A 16,044-nucleotide genomic window follows, 5' to 3' on the forward strand; every position below is an offset into this window, starting at 1 on the left:
GCACCATCTGAAATTGAAACTGCTCAAGAAATCTAAATCACATAGAGTCAGCACCTGTCATAAAAAACCAAAATCCTTGACCTACAAGTCCTGATATAATTAACAGTATTTAACTGTATAAGTTGCTGTCACACAAGTTAAATAGAGCCAGAAGTTCTTACTAAGTAACATTTATAGTCCTCTCCATAAAGAAAATATGCTGAGGGGGTGATACGGTTAAATTCTTTGTTAGCTATCTTCCAGGAATACTAACAGTACCTTGTAGCTCGTGATATTTATTAAAGGGAAGAATATGTTAATAATTAGAGTTGCCTTGAAATGAAGTGGGCTGCCTATGACAGGCCAAGTTCTCCATGGCTGAACAAGAGTATATAACTGGGACTAATGAATGACGTAAGGGTTAGACTGTATGACCTCAAAGGTACCATCCCACATCCCCCTCTGAGGTTCTCTGTGTCCATGATACTGAGGAGTCCATGAACATAAAACCTCTACTAATAAATTCCATAAGCCTTCACTAGACTACACGCTTCTGAAGGGCAAGGAGTATGCCCATCTTCTTCACTGCTGCATACTCTAAAGCTAGTATAACATCCAGCACACAGATACTTTAATATCTGGTAACAGGATAAAACGTAATTTTGTTTATATTGAAGCATTACATCAAAGTAGTTAAAAACACAGAATGGAACCAGAGTGCCTGGGTTGAAATTCTAGTGCTGCCACTTACTAACTTTAAGATTTAACTAACATACACCTCAATTTTTCATGGGATAATAGTGGTACTTACTTCACCGAGATTTTAGGAATATTAACTTAATTTGTATAAAACCCTTAGAACAGTCTTGTATAACTGTTAGACTTTATCATCATGTAATGAACATTTACTGAGGCCTGAAACAGTATAAACATATACCACAGTTAGAAGTAGAATACAAAATGGATAGCTAGACAAGTGGTCATTTTAAAAAATCATAAATGGTGATGTTTTCAACCTTATTAGAAGATTGAGATAAAAGCCCAATCTCAGACTTAAAGACTTAAATTGATCACTTGTACTTTTCAACAATGAATCATGGTCAGACTATCACAAAATATTATTATATAAATATTTGGTTAAGGCAAAGGACATTTTCCTTCCTGCTAAATATCGTAACAGAATTTCATATGCAATTTATATGTTAAGGTAATCTCAAATGGCCATAAAAAACTGAAAGTCATCAGACCATTATTTTATTAAAAAATCTTTTTAACTAATTATAATCCCTGCTTACAATATTCTGCAATTCTCCTAGAATAACTATTTTGATGCTTTACTGTCATTAAGAGCTATGGTCATCCCTTAAAATGGCTCTACTCTCTTCTCATCACAATATGTAAGAAAGAAGGGGACTGCTCAGGAGAAAAATATCACACACACACACTGAAGGAATGTCTGGTTTTGTCTAGGGGCAGGACAATGCAATTCAACTCAAGACAGTCTGAAGAAGATATAGTCAGCATGAACTAGTGATGTGCTATAGCACAATGTGGGTAGGGTCAAGATACCTTGTGTAAAAATGGGGCTTCTTTCTCAGCAAAAAAGAAAAAAAAGAGAGAAAGGTGCTGTTCTCATGTTTTTAATTAAGATGGAGTGCCCAGGCCAGGAGTATACGAAGGATCTGCAGTTAGATAAGTAGGAAGAACTCGGGCGGGGGCTATTTCACATAGAGAGAATTTGATATTTCATGCCTTCTTTCATGTGGCCTTCTTCTCTCATTTATCTAAAAAGTATTCTGGCTATCACCCCCTCTATCCATGTAGGAATTAGTAATTTATATATTTAGTCAGCTGGTACCCAAGATCTAAGACTCTGCAGGATTCCCCACCTTCAAACAAGTGAAGCGCTTAAGGCTAGCAAAGAGGTGGCTTTTGCAAAAGGCCAAACTGTTTTACTCAGCAGACTGAGATTATGCAATTCAGATGAGTCTCAAAGAAAACAATACAAATCATAGAAATGTTATCTTGTTTCAAACCCAGAAATAAAACACTCATGGTCACTGCAAACAGAGAAAGAAAAATTCATCAGTTCACTAAGATAATATTTATTCTACATATTTTAATAAGATCTATTTATTTTCCTTAAATCCTAATACTGACTTCAAAAAAAGATTTCCTAGTTTTAAAATATTTTCCAAGTAACTGTATGTAAATTTGCCTAAAGCTTTGAAAAAAACTTAATCTATTGAATTAGTATTTCGAAATACAGTTTACTAATGATAAATGAACACAGCACAACTTTTATTCTAACTATTCCATTCTAACTGAAAGTTTTGAACTAAGTAGTCTTTGGCTTTGTGAGGGATCCATATTTATTAATTTGAAGTAGAGTCTTTAAAACACAATTTGGTACTTAACAATTATTTATTCATAATACTAAAGTTGTTCCCTGTCTAGAAAGTTCATAACCTTGACTTTTTTTATAAGAGATTTTCTTTTTTTTTTTTTTTGAGACGGATTCTCACTCTGTCGCCCAGGCTGGAGTGCAGTGGCACGATCTTGGCTCACTGCAACCTTCCAGGTTCAAGCAATTCTCCTGCCTCAGCCTCCTGAGTAGCTGGGATTATAGGCACGCACCACCACGCCCAGCTAATTTTTGTATTTTTAGTAGAGATGGGGTTTCACCATGTTGGTCAGGCTAGTCTCGAACTCCTGACCTCATGTTCTACCCACCTCAGCCTTCCAAAGTGTTGGGATTACAGGTGTGAGCCACCGCACCTGGCCAAAGAGATTTTTAAGGAAAAAATAAAATAAAAAGAAACAATTACAACAATTGGTTTTTCATATACAGAATCCTATCACTCTTCTGGCATTTTATGTCACAGGGCCTCAACGTGTTTTACAAAAGCAAGTCATGTTTTATACTTAATTTAAGCAGCCATGCGTATTTACAGATAATTTAAACTGTGTACACAGAGGCTGACTACGTCAAGGTCACAAAAAAAAATTCAGTCACAAGGTTCAGCATTCTGTATAGTGCAACTGAACTCTAATTCCATGATGAAGAAAAGTCAGTGTTTAATAGAAATTTTAAGGGTATATGTGAAAAATTTGTTTGAGAGTGGCTTTGCATGGCCTGGGTCATCCTGACCCAGCAAAGCAAAACAACCCAGCTGGTTTAATGGCTTTTTGGCTGTACCATAAGAGCAGAGCCACTCAGGCAACTCCTTGACATTTTAAAGAAAGCCTAGCACTCTGAAATGAACTGGGGCTGACAGTAAATCAGAGAAAAAAGGGCTTGAGTCTCTGTGCTGAGGTGAGTGTAGAGTCATGGAAATATCACTTAATTCACGAGGAAGGCAGTCTCGGAATCAGGCTGCAGTTCTGCCACCCAACACCCTGGAAAGTGGCCAAATGGATATTTCCCTCCTGATCAATCCTGGCCAAGCCGCAAGATGACAGAATAAAAACACCAAGAGTTAATAAAACCAACTTGGATAATACAAGAAAAGAATACTCAAGTTAAATTAAAATATATTTCACATGTAACCAAATTAGATTACATTTTTTTTCTTTAAAATAGAAGAAAAATGATAACATAGCAAGAAGTACAAAGAAGTGGTAACATGATTAATACTTTAGAAGAACTGAAAAGATTGTCAGAAGTTGGAAAAGACAAAGATAATAGCCAAGAACTGAAAGTCAACACTACCAAGGAAAAGCAAAGACAGAAATCCCAAGATATGGCTAGATTAAACAAAATCTAGAAAATAGTTTAAAAAACAAAGAACAAAAACATATACTGAGATGCACAACTGGAAACTAGCAGAAGTGCCTGAGATAACAGCAAAGACCAAGACTAAGGAAAACGAAATAAAAGAAGTGATGTGGGTGAGGGTACATGGAATCACAGCGTGAACAGTGAATGAGGCTACTGTGCATTGCCGCTCTGGAATACATCTCAAGAACTCAAAATACCTAATTCTAAAAGTAAAGAGACTGCCAGTGATAAAAATTCAGATGAACAGGTAATTTCTGATGTCAGCTCTTAGAAGAGAAATGGCTGAAGAAGAATCATGCAAAATAAGAATAGGCTAACATCAGCTAAGCATCTAGCAAAGACAAATCTCTCTTTGAAGACAAAAGAACACTTAAATCATAACATTTAAATTCATAGGACCTAAGGGAATTTGTCAACAAAAACCTACAATAGATAATTACATATGTAAAATATATACAGGCAATAAAATTGTCTTAATTATTAGATTTAATCACTAAGTCTCTTCTTTTACCTGTCCATAAGATTTTCTTTTTGCTATAAAAGTTTTAAGCTACCTATTTCAATAACCATCATAAATTCTCATGACAGCTATCACATGACCTCCCTAAATACAACTAGAATATAAAGTTAATTCAGACTTCACAGTCACCAGAGGCCTTAGATTTAATTTCTCATTTCCTATTACTATCAACACCATTTTTTAGCTTTATTTCTGGGCCTTCAAGAAACAAATATAAAACTTTATTTCACACTATAGTGAAAACAATTGTTTTTTTTTTTGAGACGGAGTCTCGCTCTGTCGCCCACGCTGAAGTGCAGTGGCCCGATCTCAGCTCACTGCAAGCTCCGCCTCCCGGGTTCCCGCCATTCTCCTGCCTCAGCCTCCCGAGTAGCTGGGACTACAGGCGCCCGCCACCTCGCCCAGCTAGATTTTTGTATTTTTCAGTAGAGACAGGGTTTCACTGTGTTAGCCAGGATGGTCTCGATCTCCTGACCTTGTGATCCGCCCCTCTCGGCCTCCCAAAGTGCTGGGATTACAGGCTTGAGCCACTGCGCCCGGCCGTGAAAACAATTGTTTCTCAAAGCGCTGCCGTTTTAAGGCAGCACTAGGTTCTATATATAATTCAGTAATTTCAAACACCTCCTTGACCAAAAGCCTCAAAATGTACACAAAATGTAAGACAAATATGCACAAAATACTCACTTCTACAGTCTCAACTTTTTCCTCATGGGGGTGTGGTGTTCTTGGGTAGATATCAAGAAGATGTGGTGGTGAATCAAAATGTAATCTTTTGAGATTTCTTTTGTTAAGACCTTTAGAAGGCAATTCATCGAAGTTAGTCTTCCATAATAAGACCTATGAAAAAAGTCAATGATGTTGCAGTTATTGACTTGCATGTACAAGCAACAGAGCTGATTTTAAAACCCACAATATACAGAATTGTCCCCCAAAGTAGAAAGGGTAGATATATATTTCAACTATGTTACTATTTCTCAATATCTTTTTTAAGGTGTGGTTGGGGGAGAGATTTGGCATTTTGAATTGCCTTCATGTCTGATTTAAAATTCCTATTAAGAAAATATCTGGTCTTAAAATCCTCTTTTTGTTTTTTGGTCAAAGTCCAATGTTGGGCTTGATCACTTTGTTCAATAAATCTGGCCATGAATGGCTTTTGGTTATTTCAAATAAATGCAGATTTGCTATATAAATGATTTATATTTACTGTCCTCAAGAAGCTTAAGATTAGGCAATGATTCAAGCAAAAGTGCTATATAATTACTGAAGGTGGACACATAGTGTCAGTTACATGTAGAGGTAAGTGTAAAATGAGCAAAAGAAAATAACTATTTGAATTCCCAAAACTTAGAACTGGCTCTTTTTCAGCTATGAGATAGCAGACTTCATGGTACTGATTAAAATATAAGCTCATCACCTACCATCTTAACATATACAAACTAGCTGGTTATAAAACTTTTAGCTGAGGTCAAGGATTCTTTTACCTTAACCAAATCAAAGAGGAGCTGAAAGATTTACAAACCTGTGTGTCTGCACCGCCTGATGCAAATAGCTCTCCACCTTTTGAAAATGAAACAGTAAAGACAGGTCCCTGAGAAATAAACGGAGATAAAGAAAAAAAGTACTTGGTAATGCTTTCTCATGGCCAAGAAGACTTTGGATATCAATTTCTCATCCTAATTTATGCACACTACTCATGCAATAAGTCTGATAAAACATATCAGTTGCTAGCAACTAATGCTGGCAGAGTAAAGATAATCAAAGAATCAACCCAATCATATTAAAGCACAAATAAATGATACCTAAAAAATACTAAAAATTAATTTAAAAAATAACCTTCTTCTCCTTTCAAGAAAAGCTTGTATATATGTAAGTTCATAAGAATTTCTGTTGAGACTTTCTGGCTTTGGACTCTGTATTCAACCAATCACTAGCAGAAACTGAATGATAAATATGTGGGTAATGGGAATGAGGCTATTTACATAAAGTCCATTTCCTGATCAATGGGCTTCACTGAGTTCTCCCTTCACGTAGGCAACCATAAACCACTAAAAGTTTAAAGAGCAGAACAGATAGGAGGAGAGCTGTGAATGATTAAAGTCAATATCACAATTGTGAGAAAGATGAATTGGAGTAAGATGCTTGGTTGGAGGCCAGTTAGGAAGTTACTGTAATTATCTAGGTGAGAGGTAATGAACACCTGAAATTGAGCAGTTACTGCGGAATTAGACAAGACTGTGCTTGGCACAGTCACAAGGTGGATAGCCTCTAGGTCAACTTTTCCGTCCAGATAAGAGTATTTCTTATCTCAAAAATATTAATATATACCATATGTTTTTAATATGTCCTTAATCTACACAAGAAAAGTTTTAGGAAAAACATCTTGTATTTTCCCAAGTAGACTATCCCACAGATTTAGGTTATAATATTAATAGCTTCATAAACACCTTCACTTCCAGACTAAAATTCCATCTTCATGTAGTGTTTTCCTACTGAAGACTGTGTTTACCTTTTTTTCCCTATTATTTTGTACCTTTTTCATGGATATTTCAGTCCGTGGCCACTTTTACTGTTTGTGTTTATTCAGGCTAAATCCATGGATATGCGTATATTTAAGCTGGTTAGTGTTTATTTCTGCTTTACCCTAACACCACTCCAGAATAAATGATAATGCAAAGCAGGAAGCCAGGCAGAACCTGTGAAAAAGAAACTCTTCTCTTCTAGACCACAAAGCTCATTCTATTTCTAGATATAAACAGCTTATACTTGTTAAAAGGAAGTACCTTTAAAAAAAAGAGGATGCATTCTTAAAAATTCAGAGAGGTTTGAATGTTTTCTGGAAGAAAAGAATAGTTTATATAACCCCAAAATTTATCCAGGCCAGGCACAGTGGCTCACACCTGTAATCCCAGAACTTTGGGAGGCCGAGGCAGTCAGGCAGATTACCCGAGGTCAGGAGTTCAAAACAAGTCTGGCCAACATGGTAAAACTCTGTCTCTACTAAAAAAAAAAAAAAAAAAAAAAAAAAAAATTAGCTGGGCGTAGTGGTATGCCTGTACAGAAGGCTAAGGTAGGAGAATCGCTTGAACCCAGGAGGCAGAGGTTACAGTGAGCCGAGATTGTGCCACTGCACTCCAGCCTGGGTGGCAGACTAAGACTCTATCTCAAAAATAAAGAAATAATAAATTAAAAACATTGATCTATAATGCATTATATGCTGGTGGGGGGGGGGATCTTTGCACAGGCTCAATAAAAGGCACCCCTCTTACCTACTTGGTTCTAAACCACTTGAGAAATAAGACAAGGGAATATGGCATGTGAGAATTGAAATATTTCAACCTTTCTTTCTAATAAATGCTTGTAAAAAGAGAATGTGGCTTTTATTTTTAACACAAATAGGCTTTCTAGAACTGATGCCCAGAATGAGTCACAGGCAAACTAGACAAGGGCAGGTCTCCCCACAAGGAATATCCGAGAAAAACAGTGAAGAGTGGCTCACTCTCAAAGGCAGGAGAGTAGAAGGTGTTAGGCTGTGCCTACCCAATTTCTCCTAAACCCACCAGCAAATTAGCAGAAGGAGTGAGGGAGAGGTGTGAGAGGCTGGGTGTCAGGGCTAAGCGGGACAGCCTCCACATGAAGGAAAGATCTGAAGTACGGAATCTACTTACCCATCACCATTTACCGAGTCAATCTATACAACACACTGATAAAGACAGCAGTAGAGGATTCATTTAATGGCCATTGAAAGATACACATTGATTTCGACAAGAATTACAACAAGTAATATTTCTTTTTTTTTCCTTTCTTTTCTTTTCTTTTTTTTTTTTTTTTTTTGATACAGAGTCTTGCTCTGTTGCTGGGCTGGAATGCAGTGGCACAATCTCAGCTTACTGCAACCTCCCCCTCCCAGGTTCAAGTGATGCCCCTGCCTCAGTCTCCCAACCAAGTAGCTTGGATTGCAGAGACATGCCACCACATCTGGCTAATTTTTTGTATTTTAGTAGAGATAGGGTTTCACCATGTTGGCCAAGATGGTCTCGATCTCCTACCTCAGGTGATCTGCCCGCCTCAGCCTCCCAAAGTGTTGGGATTACAGGCGTGAGCCACCGCACCTGGCCACAAACAATATTTTTAAGAGTTGCTTCCAGAGGATAAAAACAGCCATGCGAGTAAAAAAGTTTTATGATAGCAGCAAATGTATGCTATATATGGAAAAAGAATAAAGGGGTATAAAAATGGATCAAAAATTTAAAATATATATTATTTTATATTTTTATATATAAAAAGCAAGAATCTGAATGTTAATACCGTATGTCCTTGAAGTGTATAGATAAGTCTTCCTTCTAAGAGGTCCAGAATCTTAAGGGTACCATCTGAAGAAGCTGTGATGAGGTAGTTACCCGAAGGATGGAATGATATACAATTAACTCCACCGCTGTGAACTGATTTGTAGAAAATAAAAGCAAAAAGTTCAGAGAACAATTATTACTTTTAAAGATACTCCAGTACCTTATTAGCAATAGGCTGCAAACAAGAACACTGTTTCCACAACGACAAAATTCTATACAGCTCACTTTTAAAATGAGTATTTTGGCATCACATAGCATTAAGCTTCCAGTTAGACAGCCAGAATAACTTTAAAAATGAGACTGTGCCACAGAAAGGTAATCTTACTGACCACATTACTATAAAGTCTTTGGATATATTGCCAATAAAATTGACAGTTAATTATTACCAGCTCAGATAAGGTAGATAACCTAGCCTCAAATTAAAGGAAATAACCAATTAGTGGCTTGGGATTAAAGGGAGAAGTGTGTGGAGACACGTTTGAAAAGGACACAGTCCTATTATCATGCTTGAGAATTTGTTTCGGGACAGCATCCTTCCAACAGGAGGCAGTATAACACAATGATCAAAAGTTAATTTTTCTATGCACTGTGTAAGCAAGAAGACCTAAGTAGTTCTATTGATTATTTGAGCAAGTTAATTACCCTATTTAAATCTCAATTTCCTTATCTTTAAAATGTAATAATGATACCTCCTACGAATATTGTTTAGATTTGGCACAGTATCTGCTACATGGTAAACACTGGATAACCTACTATGTTTAATAATAATTTGGATTTAATATAAATCCAATATAAACCAAGAAAATTCACTTCTCTTTTATTTCAGTACATAGGCATAGTAGGTAGTTGTTTTCTACCAATTATAACACCTATTTGTGCTCGCATAACTCCCTGTGATTCAGAATTCAGTCATTTCTGTCCCTGACTTCTCATGCAATGTTGACAACCAGAGTTTGAAAATCTCATAGCAACTTCTTCTTCTTCTTTTTTTTTTTTTTTTAACCAGCCTTCACATCATTTTTAAGGTCTCTTCACTTTCTGTTTTCCTTCGGCTTCTGAGACCCTGCTGTTGATGGGAACTAATTATACTATTCTCTAGCCTGTTCCAAGGCAGCCCATGACCCCAAGTAAGAGAGGGCCAAACCACACCAACAAGGAGAATCAGTCCTTCCAAGAGGAGTCCATTCAGTAACTGAATTTTTTGTTAGGAAAATTGTTACCTTGGTAATGCTGTAGTAATTTGTTCACTCTTACATCCCAGACTTTCACAGTTTGATCAGAACCTGCTGAAGCTATGCATGTACCACTAGGGTTAAAGTCCACAAAATTTGCAAATCTAGGAGGAAAGAATAAGATGACCTAATATTTCAATTACTTTTTTTGGTTGTTGTTGTTGAGACGGAGTCTCACTCTTGTCACCTAGGCTGGAGTGCAGTGGCACGATCTCAGCTCACTGCAACCTCCACCTCCTGGGTTCAAGCGATTCTCCCACCTCAGCCTCCCAAGTAGCTGGAATTACAGGCGCACACCACCATGCCGAGGTAATTTTTGTATTTTTAGTGGCAACAGGTTTTCACCATGTTGGTCAGGCTGGTCTCAAACTCCTGACCTCAGGTGGTAGGCCTGCCTCAGCCTCCCAAAATGTTGGGATTACAGACGTGAGCCACCGCGCCCAGCCATATTTCAATTTCTTTGCTCTCATTTCTTTATTTAAATTGTTATAATCAAATGTCTCCTTAGAAAACTAACCCACATAAGTGCACAAAGAAAGTGTACTTACCCAACGGAATCTGAGAAGTTATTAACACATTGCTTATTTGTGGTATCCCAAATTTTAATAGTTTTATCCTCACTACATGACACAATTAGCCTTCCATCAGGTGAAAATCTGGAAAGAAGAAGAAAGAAGATGTTTTATGTGAAAGGTTCTGGAGAGTCACCACCTCACCTCTACACCACAAATAAATCAGGCTATAAATATTAAATACCAGAGACCACTGTTACCATCCCATGCAGTAAAGTCATATTCTGCAGCCTAGATCTTCATCATGACAAACGACACTCACAGACCATTAAAAGGTCAAAATATGCTATGTAGACTAACCAAGTTGCCTTTTTCCTTTTATTCTTTTATTTAAATAAGTTTTGTTTTATTGCATCTGCTTTAGGGTTTTGATTCAACTCTGCACTCACTCTAAGCCAAGTGCCTCGTATTTTGAAAAGAACTCTCTTCTATTTCTGTCACTAGACAGCATTATCCATATGATCCAAGAGAGAGCCTTTATTACTCATCCTACCAAGCCTGCAGTGAAACTTTTTATAAGAAAAGGAATGGTGTGTTGAGAATTAAAATTAAGTGACATCACCAACAAAAGAACCTAACTGCCCATGCCTGTAACTTCTTGGACTTGGGGAGGCCAGAGAGCTCCAATGGACTGAAAATAGGACAACTCATTTATACAGAAGAGAACAGAAGCTCCTTCATGGAGAAACCTATCATCCACATGCCCCATTAAAAAGCAAATGAGAAAAATCTCAGACATCTTGTCTACTGCTTTTATGCTGTCTATTCCTTTAAGATCCTTCCCAAGGTTCTTTTTCTATTTTTTGGCCACGATGCCTTTTAAATTAAATAGAGGAGCAGGAGACCACAGAGAAAATAAAAACAAATTTTAGACTATTAGAAAACTATGAATAGTATTTTTATTATATTTTAACAGTAACAAAAACCAAAAACGACAGATTTAGGTCACAGACTATGTTTCAATTTTATTTGTAGTTTCCCTCTACGCCCAGAGTAAAGATTACTATAAGTCAACAATTAAGGGTGTGGAATATAATTGAAGATTTTTATTTTTGTTCTCTCCCTACTCCCATTCTTAAGGCTGACCTAAAATTAATTCTTTGTGACAGAAACTTTGCATCTGGCGTTCACAGATTCACACAGAAAGAAGACACACAGAAGCATAATTAAGTTCCATGTGAAATAATATTTAAAAATCAAGAAGGCTGTGTGCAGTGGCTCATGCCTGTAATCCTAGCACTTTGGGAGGCTAAGGCAGGCGGATCACCTGAGGTCAGGAGTTTGAAACCAGCCTGGCCAACATGGTGAAACCCTGTCTCCACTAAAATAGCCAGGCATGGTGGCAGGCACCTGTAATCCCAGCTATTCAGGAGGCTGAGGCAGGAAAATCACCTGAACCCAGGAGGCAGAGGTTGCAGTGAGCTGAGATTGTGCCACTGCACTCCAGCCTGGGTGACACAGTGAGACTCGCCTCAGAAAAAATAAAAATAAAAAAGCAAGAAAATAACCTTTCAAGGAAAAATTTTCCATGCTGGGTAGTTTACCCTGATTTTACAGTAAGTAATAATTTATTAATATTTTCTTTCAGAAAATGTGAGAAAAATTCAAATATGAAGGCAGTATTATAAAAAGGCTCCAAATAGAGGAAGCTTGTATATAGACCCTGGGGGAAAAAACCTACTCAGATAAACATGGCATAATAATTATAAAAAACTGGCCAGGTGTGGTGGCTCATGCCTATAATCCCAGCAGCTTGGGAGGCCGAGGTGGGCGGATCACCTGAGGTCAGGAGTTCGAGGTCAGGAGTTCGAGACCAGTCTGGCCAACACTGTGAAACCCCATGTCTACTAAAAAATACAAAAATTCGTGCGGCATGGTAGCAGGTGCCTGTAATCCCAGCTACTCAGGAAGCTAAGGCAGGAGAATTGCTCAAACCCAGGAGGCAGAGGTTACAGTGAGTTGAGATCACTCCACTGCACTCCAGCCTGGGTGACAGACTGAGACTCTTCTCAAAAGAAAGAAAGAAAAAAAAAAAAAAACTGTAAAAAACTAATGCAAGGGATCAAATTGTGTTACTTACTAAGCTTCTTTTTAAAAAATATTACTTAATGTGACTATGTTAAGTAACCAGAATATTTCTACAAGAAGACTTAACTCGGGGCAGAGCAAGATGGCCGAATAGGAACAGCTCCAGTCTCCATCTCCCAGCACGAGCGACACAGAAGACCGGTGATTTCTGCATTTTCAACTGAGGTACTGGGGTCATCTCACTCAGGAGTGCCGGACAATCCGTGCGGGTCAGCTGCTGCAGCCTGACGAGCGAGAGCTGAAGCAGGGCGAGGCATCGCCTCACCTGGGAAGCGCGAGGGGGAAGGGAGTCCCTTTTCCTAGCCAGGGGAACTGAGACACACAACACCTGGAAAATCGGGTAACTCCCACCCCAATACTGCGTTATAACACCGGCACACCGGAGAATATATCCCACACCTGGCCAGGAGGGTCCCACGCCCACGGAGCCTGCCTCCTTGCTAACACAGCAGTCTGCGGCAATCTAACTGCAAGGCAGCAGCGAGGCTGGGGGAGGGGCGCCCGCCATCGCTGAGGCTTAAGTAGGTAAATAAAGCTGCTGGGAAGCTCAAACTGGGTGGAGCTCACAGCAGCTCAAGGAAACCTGCCTGTCTCTGTAGACTGCGCCTCTGGGGACAGGGCTCAGCTAAAGGAGCAGAAGCCTGTGCAAACGCGAACGACTCTGTCTGACAGCTTTGAAGAGAGCAGTAGATCTCCCAACACAGAGGTTGAGATCTGAGAAGGGGCAGTCTGCCTGCTTAAGTGGGTCCCTGACCCCTGAGTAGCCTAACTGGGAGACATCCCCCACTAGGGGCAGTCTGACACCCCACACCTCACAGGGTGGAGTACACCCCTGAGAGAAAGCTTCCAAAGCAAGAATCAGACAGGTGCACTCGCTGTTCAGCAATATTCTGTCTTCTGCAACCTCTGCAGCTGATACCCAGGCAAACAGGGTCTGGAGTGGACCTCAAGCAATCTCCAACAGACCAATAGCTGAGGGTCCTGACTGTCAGAAGGAAAACTATCAAACAGGAAGGTCACCTATACCAAAACACCATCAGTACGTCACCATCATCAAAGACCAGAGACAGATAAAACCACAAAGATGGGGAAAAAGCAGGGCAGAAAAAAAAGCTGGAAATTCAAAAAATAAGAGCGCATCTCCTCCTGCAAAGGAGCACAGCCCGTCGCCAGCAACGGATCAAAGCTGGTCAGAGAATGATTTTGATGAGATGAGAGAAGAAGGCTTCAGTCCATCAAACCTCTCAGAGCTAAAGGAGGAATTACGTACCCAGCGCAAAGAAACTAAAAATCTTGAAAAAAGAGTGGAAGAATTGACAGCTAGACTAATTAATGCAGAGAAGGTCATAAACGAAATGACAGAGATGAAAACCATGACACGAGAAATACGTGACAAATGCACAAGCTTCAGTAACCGACTCGATCAACTGGAAGAAAGAGTATCAGCGATTGAGGATCAAATGAATGAAATGAAGCGAGAAGAGAAACCAAAAGAAAAAAGAAGAAAAAGAAATGAACAAAGCCTGCAAGAAGTATGGGATTATGTCAAAAGACCAAATCTACGTCTGATTGGGGTGCCTGAAAGTGAGGGGGAAAATGGAACCAAATTGGAAAACACTCTACAGGATATCATCCAGGAGAACTTCCCCAACCTAGCAGGGCAGGCCAACATTCAAATTCAGGAAATACAGAGAACGCCACAAAGATACTCCTCCAGAAGAGCAACTCCAAGACACATAATTGCCAGATTCACCAAAGTTGAAATGAAGGAAAAAATCTTAAGGGCAGCCAGAGAGAAAGGTCGGGTTACCCACAAAGGGAAGCCCATCGGACTGACAGCAGATCTCTCGGCAGAAACTCTACAAGCCAGAAGAGAGTGGGGGCCAATATTCAACGTTCTTAAAGAAAAGAATTTTAAACCCAGAATTTCATATCCAGCCAAACTAAGTTTCATCAGTGAAGGAGAAATAAAATCCTTTACAGATAAGCAAATGCTTAGAGATTTTGTCACCACCAGGCCTGCCTTACAAGAGACCCTGAAGGAAGCCCTAAACATGGAAAGGAACAACAGGTACCAGCCATTGCAAAAACATGCCAAAATGTAAAGACCATCGAGGCTAGGAAGAAACTGCATCAACTAATGAGCAAAATAACCAGTTAATATCATAATGGCAGGATCAAGTTCACACATAACAATATTAACCTTAAATGTAAATGGACTAAATGCTCCAATTAAAAGACACAGATTGGCAAACTGGATAAAGAGTCAAGACCCATCAGTCTGCTGTCTTCAGGAGACCCATCTCACATGCAGAGACATACATAGGCTCAAAATAAAGGGATGGAGGAAGATCTACCAAGCAAATGGAGAACAAAAAAAAGCAGGGGTTGCAATCCTAGTCTCTGAAAAAACAGACTTTAAACCATCAAAGATCAAAAGAGACAAAGAAGGCCATTACATAATGGTAAAGGGATCAATTCAACAGGAAGAGCTAACTATCCTAAATATATATGCACCCAATACAGGAGCACCCAGATTCATAAAGCAAGTCCTTAGAGACTTACAAAGAGACTTAGACTCCCATACAATAATAATGGGAGACTTCAACACTCCACTGTCAACATTAGACAGATCAACGAGACAGAAAGTTAACAAGGATATCCAGGAATTGAACTCATCTCTGCACCAAGCGGACCTAATAGACATCTATAGAACTCTCCACCCCAAGTCAACAGAATATACATTCTTCTCAGCACCACATCACACTTATTCCAAAATTGACCACATAATTGGAAGTAAAGCACTCCTCAGCAAATGTAAAAGAACAGAAATTATAACAAACTGTCTCTCTGACCACAGTGCAATCAAACTAGAACTCAGGACTAAGAAATTCAATCAAAACCGCTCAACTACATGGAAACTGAACAACCTGCTCCTGAATGACTACTGGGTACATAACGAAATGAAAGCAGAAATAAAGATGTTCTTTGAATCCAATGAGAACAAAGATACAACATACCAGAATCTCTGGGACACATTTAAAGCAGTATGTAGAGGGAAATTTATAGCACTAAGTGCCCACAAGAGAAAGCAGGAAAGATCTAAAATTGACACTCTAACATCACAATTAAAAGAACTAGAGAGGCAAGAGCAAACACATTCAAAAGCTAGCAGAAGGCAAGAAATAACTAAGATCAGAGCAGAACTGAAGGAGATAGAGACACAAAAAACCCTCCAAAAAATCAATGAATCCAGGAGTTGGTTTTTTGAAAAGATCAACAAAATTGACAGACCGCTAGCAAGGCTAATAAAGAAGAAAAGAGAGAGGAATCAAACAGACGCAATAAAAAATGATAAAGGGGATATCACCACCGACCCCACAGAAATACAAACTACCATCAGAGAATACTATAAACACCTCTACGCAAATCAACTAGAAAATCTAGAAGAAATGGATAATTTCCTGGACACGTACACTCTCCCAAGACTAAACCAGGAAGAAGTTGAATCCCTGAATAGACCAAT

The 16,044-nt window shown here is 38.9% G+C and overlaps 1 protein-coding gene across 8 annotated transcripts in view; it reads right to left on the reverse strand.

Moving 5' to 3' along the window:
* The window catches only part of POC1B (POC1 centriolar protein B), a 199,705-nt gene that overhangs the window by 112,279 nt on the left and 71,382 nt on the right, over positions 1-16,044 (reverse strand). For all 8 annotated transcript variants that reach the window (XM_023222740.3, XM_023222453.3, XM_023222584.3 and 5 more), the window contains 5 exons: positions 10,407-10,514; positions 9,847-9,962; positions 8,586-8,719; positions 5,800-5,868; positions 4,965-5,117 (listed from right to left, as the gene is read on the reverse strand). In XM_023222740.3, the coding sequence (XP_023078508.1) occupies positions 4,965-5,117; positions 5,800-5,868; positions 8,586-8,719; positions 9,847-9,962; positions 10,407-10,514 (580 nt within the window). The remainder of the gene's footprint in view (positions 1-4,964; positions 5,118-5,799; positions 5,869-8,585; positions 8,720-9,846; positions 9,963-10,406; positions 10,515-16,044) is intronic.

This window comes from Piliocolobus tephrosceles, chromosome 10, assembly GCF_002776525.5.
Source record: "Piliocolobus tephrosceles isolate RC106 chromosome 10, ASM277652v3, whole genome shotgun sequence".
NCBI classification, from domain to species: domain Eukaryota; kingdom Metazoa; phylum Chordata; class Mammalia; order Primates; family Cercopithecidae; genus Piliocolobus; species Piliocolobus tephrosceles.